This window comes from Podarcis filfolensis, assembly GCF_964270895.1.
Source record: "Podarcis filfolensis genome assembly, chromosome: Z".
Classification (NCBI taxonomy): Eukaryota; Metazoa; Chordata; class Lepidosauria; order Squamata; family Lacertidae; genus Podarcis; species Podarcis filfolensis.
Window position 1 is genome coordinate 47055486 of NC_139617.1, and position 12176 is coordinate 47067661.

General features: G+C 46.6%; 1 protein-coding gene across 22 annotated transcripts in view; it reads right to left on the reverse strand.

Moving 5' to 3' along the window:
• Window positions 1-12176, reverse strand: part of DNM1 (dynamin 1) — a 133550-nt gene that overhangs the window by 12301 nt on the left and 109073 nt on the right. For 16 of the 22 annotated variants that reach the window (XM_083597274.1, XM_083597265.1, XM_083597271.1 and 13 more), the window contains 3 exons: window positions 6271-6441; window positions 5402-5643; window positions 4498-4716 (listed from right to left, as the gene is read on the reverse strand). In XM_083597274.1, coding sequence (XP_083453400.1) covers window positions 4498-4716; window positions 5402-5643; window positions 6271-6441 — 632 coding nt within the window. Of the gene's footprint in view, window positions 1-3391; window positions 3454-4497; window positions 4717-5401; window positions 5644-6270; window positions 6442-12176 lie in introns of all 22 variants that reach the window. The other 6 variants (XR_014544050.1, XR_014544051.1, XR_014544052.1 and 3 more) reach the window with 3 other exon arrangements.

Sequence of the window (12176 nt, forward strand, 5' to 3'; positions counted from 1 at the left end):
TTTACTTAGGTCTAATGCACCATCAAATCTTATGTGCACCTCAATGTTCAGAACACTGAAAGCAAAAAAAGTATTTGCTGGCAAATGTAAATGTGCCATCGAATCTAATGCACACCTTAATTTTCACAACGTAATTTGGCCAAAAAAGGTAAGAATTAGATTCGAGTTAATATGGTATAATTATTATTATTGGTCCTACTCAAAACAGACCCACTGAAACTGATGGGCAGGACTAGCTAAGGTGCACTGTTTTAAATGGGCTTGCTCTGAGTAGGACTTCACTGGATACAACCTGATCTGACTGGTCACTTTCATGTTTCAGCTGAACAATGCAAACAACAAGCTCCCATCCCCTTCCTTGACCCAGTGGCGTAGCGTGGGTTGTCAGCACCCGGGGCAAGGCAAGTAATTTGCGCCCCCTAACCCGTGGATTTTAGCAGGGGGCAGAGAGCTGCGAGTGCGAGCGCGCGCCCCCCAGATGTTGCACCCGGTGCGGCCAGCCCCCCCTGCACCCCCCACGCTACGCCACTGCCTTGACCCACCCAGTCCTGGCAGCCCCTAGACATTTTGCCAGAGATTCAGGAAGAGACATGCAGGCAAAACCCACTTCTGTGCAACTGTGGAAATGCCCCCCCCTCTAAGTCAGGCTTCGTCAACCTTGGCACTCCAGATGTTTTGAGACTACAATTCCCATCACCCCTTACCAATGGTCCTGCTAGCTAGGGATCATGGGAGTTGTAGTCCCAAAACAGCTGGAGGGCCGAGGTTGAGGAAGCCTGCTCTAAGTCATGGGCATAGCCAGGCTTTATGTTTGGGGGGGGGCATGTTATCTGCAATGCAATTAGTTATTTTTATTTATTTGCTTGATTTTTTGAGGGCAGCTGCCCCTCCCCCCCACTACACCCATGCTCTAAGTGTCCACAAAGCAGCTTCTGATGATATTAAAAGGTGAAGCATTTCAGGGCAGGGAAGGAATAGGGACCCCAGAAGCCAGCTGACTGGATCACATGGCCTGGGCCACAATGTCTCCCATTCGCTGTCAGATGGACAGGCGATCAGAGGTGTGGTTCTTAGGAGTCAGGTGTGTGCAAACACACACACTTTCCTTACACTATTCTTTGCTGCTGCCTGGCAGTACCCCTAGGCCCAGAAACCAAACATTTACAAGGGGGAAATGTGGCGTTGTGTAGGAGATAAAAGTCAGAGATGAAGTAGAGAGCAAAACCTCATTCATTTCAGCCTGCCTGTATATAGAATATATAATCCATGAGGATGAGAGAGAGAGAGAGAGAGAGAGAATGGCAATGGAGAAATGTGTTGGGGAGACAGGAAGAACTGCACACAGAGGTAAAGCAGCAGAAAGTAAAGCAGATTATAACTGAATTCAAAAAAAAGGAAAAGGAAGAAGAAAATGGCAGAGAGAAGCAAGGAGAGAGAGAAGCAAGAACAGGCAACAATACAAACAGCAGCAGCAGCAGCACATGGTAACAGGCCCTGGCCAAAGGATGCTGTAAACAAGGAACTGGGCCTGCGGAGAAGACCCTGCGCATCTAGAAAGCCGGTGGGTATAACTAACCATTTGCATGCCAAAGTGTTGCTTTTTCATTATTATTATTATTATTATTATTATTATTATTATTATTATTATTGCAACCAACACATACACCAGTGTCCTGTACCTTCTCCAGGCTCGTCCATGCCTGATCCTAATCTAGATCTGTGGTGTGTTTGCAGAGCAAATATCTGGTTGGAACAAGGCCCCACTCAGCCAGGCAAGGTCATTATCAGCAAGCACCGTCCTGTACCCAAGTGGCCGTCGGAGGCAGTGACCAGTCTATAAACCCTTACAATCAGATACCCATATGAGAGACAGGCCCTCCCCAGAAAGGGCGCCTTCTCACGCACAGCAGCATCCACGAACTTACACAGCAAATTGTCACAGACAGCGAAGTCCTTAAGGATATGCTGCAGCTGCACGTGTCAGCTCTTTTTATGACACACTCACAGGCACCCACAAACCTCTGGGTGAGCGATGCCTGCATGAGAGCTGCAGGCAGAAAGTGTGGAGTTTTCCTCTCGGCACTGCAAAGCTGAGATTTCCCTCTGGACTTACCTCTGACTCCATCCTGTAACAAGTATGCCCACACAAGTAAGAGTGGTACAGCTGAACAGCCCAGAGCTGGGATTGGGGAAATTATAATTTTCTAGGTTTTGTGCTTTACTTCAAACGATAATGTGAAGGTACAGCAAAGGGAACCTGGTGGGCTGCCTGAATCATCAAGCAGAACGAACACAGCTAAATCTTGCATCGCCACTGGTGAAGGGGCAGCATCTCCTACAGCAAAGGGCAGGGAGCTGGCTTAAGGGGCCCAGGGCAGGCTACACGGAGTTTTCCTCTCCAACATCTCTACACTCCCCAGCACCTGCCACCTGAGGAATCCACCTCACTCTGCCTCATGGCAGAGTGTATCTGCACCACAGACTTAAACTGGTTAAATAGCCATTCCTTCTTCCGAGGAAACTGCCCTGGGACGTATAGTTGAGGAGGTGGGTGATGGGGGAATCCCCAGCAGAGTATTCTCAGCAACCTGCAACTCCTGAGATTTGTTAAACCAATATTGCTCAGTTTGTAGGTCAGGTGAATTGCTAATGACTTAAGTCTTCTCACTGTTCAAGGGGTGCAAAAAAAAACAGGAGCATAGTAAAAGTTAATGTGATCAAACAGCCTCATGTTCAATGACAGAAAAGTTCTGATCCATGTTTTCAACTCACGTCAAGGGCTTTGCCAGGAAATTCTGCTAATTAAGAAGATAAGGCAAGTCCCAGCCAACTCCTTTAAGACAACCTGAGCAGCCTTTCTCAGTAGGAAGCAACAGTGAAACAAAAGCTTTATCGACAATCTTCCCACAGCAGTTTCTCAAGTTCAGCTATTTGAAATGAAGCATTTATACCTAGTTCCCTATTCACACGTAAAAAAAAACCCCAATACCAGCTCTGGACAGCTACTTGCTATTTAAACAAACAAACAAACAAACAAACAAACAATGAACAAACAAATAAATAAAAGACAGCCTTCTTTTGCTCAAGATCAGCAGTTAAATATCAGCAACAAAACTCTTCCCAAATGTTTCTGTATCATTTGCAAAACGAAGTATTTCCAGACACGCAAAACCACGTGCAGCAGCCTGGTCTTTTACATGTCTGTTTGTTATCAAGGCCCACCGCATTCCACAGGTCATGCTCCCATTGTATGACTTAGCAGTGCAAGTCTCCCAACCATATTTACCCAGAAGTAAGTCTTATTGAAGTCAATGGGGCTTACTCCCAGGCAGGTGGGTCAGGACTGCAGCCTAAGTTCTTGGTAAACATGCATAGAATTATGCGTATTTACTTGGGAGTACCTCCACTGAACTCGTTTGGACTGATCTTCACGTAAAAGTCCGTGGTGGTGTTCTATAGGAAACAAGTTTTGCTATCATTCTCAGTTGTAGACTTCTGCATGCCAGGTCCAAAGTGCAACATCTTATTCTGGCTAAATTTTCTTCATGTTATAGAAAGAGAAGTTGGCAGAACCATGTTTTCCCCAGGGAGGACCTGGTTGCTCTGGCTGGAGTGGGGGTCTGTTTCTATGGGGCTCTCTACCTTGGAAATTAATCACAAAAGGGGTGAAATACAGTTCTCCTCCCCAATCAAAAATATAACACTTTCTTTCTTGCAAGAACCACTGGACAGGTGGGGTGGTGTCACACAAGAAAGCCCTAAGACTCTAGACTGAAGTGACTTCCTACTCTGATTGAAATCCCTGCATCAGAAAAGGATAGAAAATGCTTAGTAAGAAATTCTCTAGAATTCTCTCACTTGCATCTTGCGCTCCCAGGCGCTCAAAAGGTCAGGGGGCAGCGGCTCATGAGACAGATTTACATGAAATCTGCATAAGTAGTTCCTGTTTGTACTGAACTTGGCCTCTCCTAAATTTCGGAACGTGCTTCCTTATAAACATGCCCACATTTCCCTGGCTGCCAGGATGGGCAACCTCTTTCTAAGCAAAGTTTTAAAAATGGTGGAAGAAGGTGATTTGAGGCCTACTATAGGAGCCAGAACTGTCCTAGGCTTTCTCCCTAACGAGGTCCTTGCACCTAGCCATTATGACAGATCTTCTTCAACACCAGCACACCACTCCAGGCAGTGCTGCTGCCTCCCAAACCACCTTTTCCTCAGATCCACCAAAGGATATAAAAGATCCCAATATCTTCTCCCAAAGGGAAGCTCAGCATGCAAAGAATGAGCAGGTTCTCATGAGCAGCAGTTGGGGAATCCAGTTACTATCTTGAGCACTTAATGGCACAACCCTAACCATATTTACTCTGGAGGAATCCTCGCTGTGTTCAGTGGGCCTGACTCCCTAGGAAGTGGGCTGAGGTTCATGAGGTTCTAGTGCAGCTGGTGGCCAGAGCCTGTTTTTCCCTTCCCGCCCACCCACTGCACAGCCAGACTTACCTGGGGACACCGGGAGGTGCACGGTTGGGCCGAGATGGAACCTGAGGGGGAGGCCCAAAAGGATCAGGGGAGGCCCCAGGCCTAGAGGGCACAGGAGGAGCACCACCCAGAGTGGGACCACCAGCAGGCGGTGGTCCAGGAGCCGGGCCTCGCGATCCAGGTCTGGCTGGGGGGACTGCAGGAGCTCTCCTCTGGGGTGTAGGGCTGGATGTGGGAGACCTATTGAACAGAGAGAGGGTTTCACTGCCGCGGCAGGCCCACGGGATGACAAGGCGCTCTGGCACATTTAAAGAACCCTTCAGGCTATAGACAAAACCACTTTCAAGGGAGATGGCAGCATTGTGAGGGAGGGAGGCGCCCATGCTTTTGGTGGGTATGTCTTTTGCCTCATGGTCTCCCTTGCCAAGTAGGTGCAAATCCTGCAGTAGTGTTTACAGGATTTGCAGCACTACCACAGCCTACTTGTTTACCTGAGGCAAAGGTGTGAGGATCGTGTACACACCATGCATAGCAATTCCTCCCGGGGACCGAGATCTCTTCGGGGGCCCCAATAAAATATTTGAAGGACTGAGCCCCACAAAATTGATGAACACTGCCATTCAAATCGTGTATGTACAGCATGTCTTGTGATCAATTGTGCAGGGCGGGGCTTACCTCCCCCCCATTTTATTCAAGTTTGCGCCCCTGGCCGCCATCCACCTCCATCCTCCACAAGCCTTTTGTGCGCTGGGTGAGCACCAAGGTCCCAGCGACCGCTGCGATGCTTTGTGAGCACAAATGCGGCTGCTTTGCTGAACTGCAATGCTCCAGTGCCCAAGCTTCCCATTCCAGCAGTGGGGCCCACCTAAGTTGCTAAAAGAGGCCTCAGGAAGGTCTGCAGGGGCCCCCCCTGAGCCTCGGGTACCTGCGTCCGGACGGTATGTTCTGCACCTGCAGCCAGGAGTCGTCCACCGGCGGAGGCAAGGGAGTGCTGATGGTGGTGGTGTTGATGTCCCCGATGATGTGGTGTGCCTCCTTCAAGGCATGGTACATGCGCAGCATCTCGTCACGCCGCTGGGCTTGCTCGGCTGATTCTTCCATCAGTGTGTTTTGGTCTCCACAGGAATACAGGTTTGCCAGCAGCTCCGAGTGGATGAAGTCCTTTGTCTACCAAAGGGGGAAACAGAGGCAGTCACCATTCAGAGTAGATCTGCAATATAAACATTTAAACTGCTATCTGCCTAGGCCACTTTTTAGGTAGGCCCTACCCTGATATTCCTAGCAGTTCAACCTAGCAGTTCGAAAGCACGTCAAAGTGCAAGTAGATAAATAGGTACCGCTCCGGCGGGAAGGTAAACGGTGTTTCCATGCGCTGCTCTGGTTCGCCAGAAGCGGCTTAGTCATGCTGGCCACATGACCCGGAAGCTGTACGCCAGCTCCCTTGGCCAATAAAGCAAGATGAGCGCCGCAACCCCAGAGTCGGTCACGACTGAACCTAATGGTCAGGGGTCCCTTTACCTTTACCTTTACCCTGATATTTCAGGCCCCTTTGTCTAATATTAAGCATCTATTTTTGCTACTCTAAGATTACTTAACAGGAAGTAAACCCCATTGAATGCAGCTGGACCCACTTTTGAGGAAGAATTTATAGAAGACTGTTTTTCCTAATACAATATGCATGCCAACGGCCCAGTCTTCCTAGTCCTAGTCTCCCATTCTAGCTGTTACCTCACACTGGGCCTCCACTGTCCTAGGTTACATGCAGTCCCATAGACTGTTTGATGGGATACATACATTGTTTATCATAAGGTGCATGATGGTCTTAGGCATGAGGTCACGGATGGTCTTGTTGACAATGGCCATGTAGGAGTCTACAAGGTTCCTGATGGTTTCCACCTGTCTCTCCAGCTGAGGGTCCATGGAATGCATCAAGCTGTCAGATCCATTCTCTTCTGACTCACTGGCCTATGTAGGATGTTGAAGAAACAGGTTGTGTCTTTAGCAAGGCAAACACACGCCACACCTCCAGGGGCAAAAAAAGGGAAGGGCTGAGGAACTGATGAAACACCATGAGAAGACATGGGGCTTGTCACTTCAGAGCTGATGGTCTCATTCTTTTTTTTTTACCTAATTTCCCAATATATCCAAATCACACACACCCCCCAGAAATTTTGGATCCTCACTCTGGTTCTTCTCAATTCCAGCCTTGGGATGGGGGGAGGATGCTGAGCTGCTAGATACAATTACTGAGCTTGACCAATCAGGTGCCCCCTTCCCAAAGCAGGAGCGAGAGAGCTTGGAGAATCTCCTACAATACGATACCCCTTAGTTATTTTATTACATATAGATGCATGAGAGGATGCTTTCTGGTTAAATGAATGAGCTTTATGTTGGCTCGCCTTGCCTATAAAACACTATACAGATTAGAAGCCACCTACACCAATTTCTGTGAATTTGCCCAAAGTGTTAAATGGTTAGATAGCTAGATTAGATAAACTGAAATTAGTATTCTCAAGAGGCCATGAAAGGGAAGAGACAATTTTGTGGCATTTCTATACGAAGCCTAGACATATACAAGATAAGCCCACGGGAAGCTCACAGCAGCAGTCATTGGCAATAATGCAATCTTCAGCAATGCTCATTTAAAACATCTGTACTGGGAGAGAAGTCAGTGGTCTTGACTGAGTCCTAAACAAATCAGGAATCAACGTTTGCTGACAAATTCTAGTTCAGCAGTTTACCCGTATACAACTGCCAGATGAGGACACACTTTATGCACATGATGAAGTAGGGTCTAATCCAGGGAAGAGGAACCTGTGGCTCTCCAGATGTTGTTGGACTCCAGTTCCCATCAGCCCCAGCCAGCATGGCCAATGCTCAAGGAGGATGGGAGCTGGATCCCAACAACATCTAAAAGACCACAGGTTCTTCGCCCCACTATAGCCCACGACAGGAACAGATCTAGGGCTCTAGTCCCATGGAAGGAAGGTACCCAGAAGTGCAAGGTGGTCAGGCACGAGGCCAGTCCAGTGGCGAGTAGTCCCACAGGTGGGACAGGTACTACAGGGGTATACTATGCGTATGACAACTGCATGTTTACTACACTTACTGCTGTGTTAGCCTATGCAGCATCGGTTACCTGAAAAGGGGGAGGATGTTAGTATTTCACTCCTCCGATGCTGCAGGTGAGATTGGTGTAAATCGCATGCCTGTCTGGGAAGAGTGTGGGAACAGAAGACAGTCTTATCTCTTCCGTTGTATGTATTATTGTACTGTACTTTTGCTTTTACTTGTTCCTCTGTTTCCCTCTCAGAGCTGGAGAGAGAGGACACCATGACTCCTTTTTCTGTACATAGTGAGTAAATAAATACTTAGATTAGCTCTATGATGTATCATGCTTCTTGCTGTGTTTTGCTAGAAGATGAGTGTGCATATATCATTTGATATATGCCGCTGAAGCGCACTGGAGAGGAAGGGAAATGCCTTTTCCAGAACTGCACATACCGGAGGACACTCGGAGTTTGGGGGCTGCAGAAGGGGCACCCCCAGGGTGTTTTTCCAACAGCTGTGTGGCACAATGCTTGTTTCTTAGGGTGCCCACTTTTTCCTTTAGAGCATTCATTTTATTTTCTTCCCTAGAACACCGGGGCATCAAGTGAAGACAGATTTTTTGGGGGTGGCAACGGTCTCTCACAGAGGAAGGTTCTTTCAGCTCAGGTCTCTTTCTCCACCCCCAACCCAACTTTCTTCCTTTGTGGTTTTGTCACAAATGGTTGATGAAAGCATCACTGCGGTTTTGGAAACGGAAGATGAAGGGGATTGGAAATCAGGACAGTGAGGAAGCGGAGAGACTCTGAAAACAAGAACCCAAGATGGGGCAAAGGCTCATTTGGATGCAACTCAGAAATTGGGCAATCAAATTCCAAAGACAAGGACACTCAAGACGAGTAAAAGGAAAACAGAAGCAAGAAGAATGGAAAGAAATTAAACAGGCAAATGTGGCAGGAAGTGCAGAGAGGAGGAAGGGAGGAATGCATGTCTTTTGGGACATGGAGACAGAAGGGTGTTTTGGGGTTTTTTAAAAAGAAAGTAAAAATAAAAAATAAAAAAAATAAATTCAAAAAGAGCAATTCAGAAATAGATGATGTGATTCCCACTATAGGGCAGAGCAGGCAAAGGTGGGCCGTCACTTACTTTGTCTTTGTCCTGGAGGGCCATTTGAGCACAAAAAGCAAAAAGGGAAAACAAAAACAAGAAAAAAAATGTGACTTTTTTTTTAATCCATGTATTTTACTTTGCATCATCTGGTGCACATCTGGTGTATCTAGTAGTATGGCCTTGAAAATATGGCAAACCTCACCAAAAAATGTATGTTTAAAGGAACTCAAAGATAAGGCAGATAGTTAACCAAATAAAATTGACTGGAACGGAATATCTGCAAAGCAACAGAATAAAAATAAAAATAAAAAAGTAAAACTGGCTCAATAAGTATAGATTCCTAGAGAAAATTACTTACCAGTAGTGACAAGGGTTTGTGCCCCCAGAACTTACATTGGAACTAGTTTAAGAAAATTGGACAAGGAAGCAGGGCCCATGGAGAGCCCATCCACAAAATATATCAAAGGATTAGGGAATGCAAAGCGAAGGAGGGGAAGCACGTTGATTAAAATGGGGTAAAGCACGACAAGGGCAGAATGGGTTTTAAAGAGTTTAGAAGGACAACACAGCATATGACGGACTCAGAGCCAGAATCATTCCACTGTATCACCAACAAGGTGGCACCACAGTCACTTAGCGAGTCATACAATATGGCGGCCTGGTGGGTTGTGATCCAATGTAGACCAAGTATCTGCTCCGTGCATGGAGGACATGGTGTGTGTGTGGAGCCTGTGAGAAGGAAGAGGAAGTGGCGAATAATGAGTGGGCAAAGCAGGGAATGGGGGCTGTGAGTGGTACAATAAATGGGATATCTTAGAAGAGATGGGGACGAAGAGGGCTGCCACCTCTTCTCCAGACACTACATGTTGTCCTTTAAAACGTCTTGTTGGAGTGGGAGCTGCTTCTCCTCACCCACCCATCCCCCTCATGGTCCTGTCCTCAATTCCCCTCCTATGGAGAAACGCTGTCTTGCTCCAAGTGGTGATTTCAAGGGCCAACGGGGACGAGAGATAAGCAGCCTTGTGACAGGGAATGGTGTTGGTGGTGCCTGGAATGCAGGGAAGGGCCTGTGGACAAAGTTATGATTGGACTTCACTGGTGATCCATTGATAAAAAATGAAAATAAAAACTCCTGTGGGTGGATGTGGGGAGAACCTCACTCTGCCAACAAGCCAAGGAATCTTAATAGTGAGAATTTTGGCCACTGTTACAGGTTCTAATGAAAACAACAACCCACACCACAAGACACACCACCTAAGTAATCCTGTCAGTTTCGAACCTCCTTCTTTGCAGCATGAGTTTGTGACTCACCATTATACAAAACACAAGACCTCACATCAGTTGAAAGCCATTGGTCACTGGCCATGCTTGCTAGGATAATGGGAGCTGTAATTCAGCAACATGGGGGGAGGGAGAGGTTCCCCACACCTGGTTTGAAGCCAGTCAAGAGCCCCTCATAGTTACGCCATTTACATTTCCCCCTTTTTGTTTCATGTCTTAAAGAGGCACGAGTTTGTTTTGAAATACATCTGCTTCTTCTCTAATATGATAGGGAATCTCAGATAAGTAAAGAGACCTTGAAAAGGAATACTGTCGAAACAATTCATCTGTGAGATCCAGCTGCCCAGGAAGTTGTTAATTCTAAGGAAAGATGGTCCCTTATCAGAAGATAAATGATCTGTATATACGAAAGCAGAGTGACACAAGATTACATTCTGCCTCTTTTTTTTAATGAAGGCCTGTCTCCAAGGACAGTCAGCACCAAACGTATTTTAGTTGTATTCCACTTTTTAAATTAAAAATCCTAATGGAACAACGAATAACAATGATATTTGAAAGAAATCTAGATGGTGGGAATGCGCTCTGGCTCCAACATTTGGACTGATGCTTTGTGTTTTTTGCTGCTTTTATTTTCCCCCTCTAAATTATATGCTCTTTACTTATTTAGAAAATACAAGCTCTGTTTTGCTCCTAAATTTAAAACTTTGATTGTGCTGTCCTTCTTCCTTCTTCCTTCCTTCCTTGATTTTACATTAATTAAAATACTTTATAAATATATGGAAATCTGGAAGTGAAGTACTTCTACTACCCTAACATTCGCATTCACTGACATTAGTTCTAAGCAGTGGCTGCTGTTCTTCCTGTATTGGTCACTGCTAGAGCATTCAGGCAAACATAAACTACCTTGTGAGTAATCACAAAAGTATATTTTATTTATCCGTTTTTGAAATCATTGTAACCCAACCCAATTCAAGATAGCAGTGCAGGCTACAAAATACAAAATAAAAGTAACCAACCAAACCATAAAAATAACAGAACCATTAGAACCAAACAAAACATAATGTCAGCTGCCATGTTTGCTGTTCACATCTCTACCCCACCTGCGTATAAAGCAGGGCTGGGCGTCCTATTTTAACATCCCCACCCCCCATGCATTCCTTCTCAATTGAGGGGAGCAGAACCTTTCTCCTCTCTTGCTTTGCTTAGGGCTCTTCCAGACTAGTAGATTTTTTGTGTGACCAGCATGCCACTGACACAATAATGGTGTATTAGTGCTAGATCACCACACGCCCACACATCATTCTGCGTTCCTGCAATGTGTCCCTTGTCTTGCTGCAGTATTGCCACCTGAGCAGGTACGGTTGCACTTCAGCACAAAAAAGAGGAATGAAAAGATAAATCAGAACATTTGTGGCATAAAAAGGCACAGGATTTTCAGCAGGAAGCGACAGGCAGACGTGGAAAAGCTAAAAGAGGCAGAGAGGCTGGTGGGTGAAGTCTTCAGGGATGTTATAAACGCACCCCACTCTCCCGAAGATAGCGCCTCTGCTGTCAGGGGAGGGGGGGGGGCTTGAGGAAGGAGAGTGTCGCTCTGAGGCAGATGGGAACGTTTCTTTTGAATGGACCATTTCCTTGGAGGAAGAAGAGCTATTCTTTTGTGTCAAGGAAAGCTCTCTAGGGGGTGGAGGGATCCTGGCAGCAGCTGATTCAATAGTTAAAAACATAGATTGTTTGGTGCAGGATGGACAAGCAGACCACAGAGGAAATTGCCTGCCTGCCTGCCTGCCTGGTGTGAAGGTTGTTGGTGTTGCTCATCACCTGGTTGATAGTGCAGGGGAGGAATCAGTGGTTGTGGGGCACATTGACACCACTGACATGGGAAAACGCAGTCATCAGGTTCCAGGAGCGAAATTTAGGTTGCTAGGTAAGAAGCTGTAAGCCAGGACCTCCAATGCCTTGGCTTCTATGGGCAGGGACAGCTGGAGAGGCACAGCTTCGTGGCCTCAATGTGTGGAAGAGACGATGGTGTCAGGAAGAGGGCTCTGGATTTGTGAGGCAATGGGGAACATTTTGGAGCGAGCTAGGCCTGTACAAAAGGCACAGGCTCAGGACAGAATCTTTTTTATGTATGCTACAACGGCAGCAAGAATACTTATAGCAAAGCACTGGAAGACTCAAGATTTACCCACTCTGGAAGAATGGCAGATGAAGTTGATTGACTGTATGGGACTGGCAGAAATGACCGGCAGAATCCGCGACCA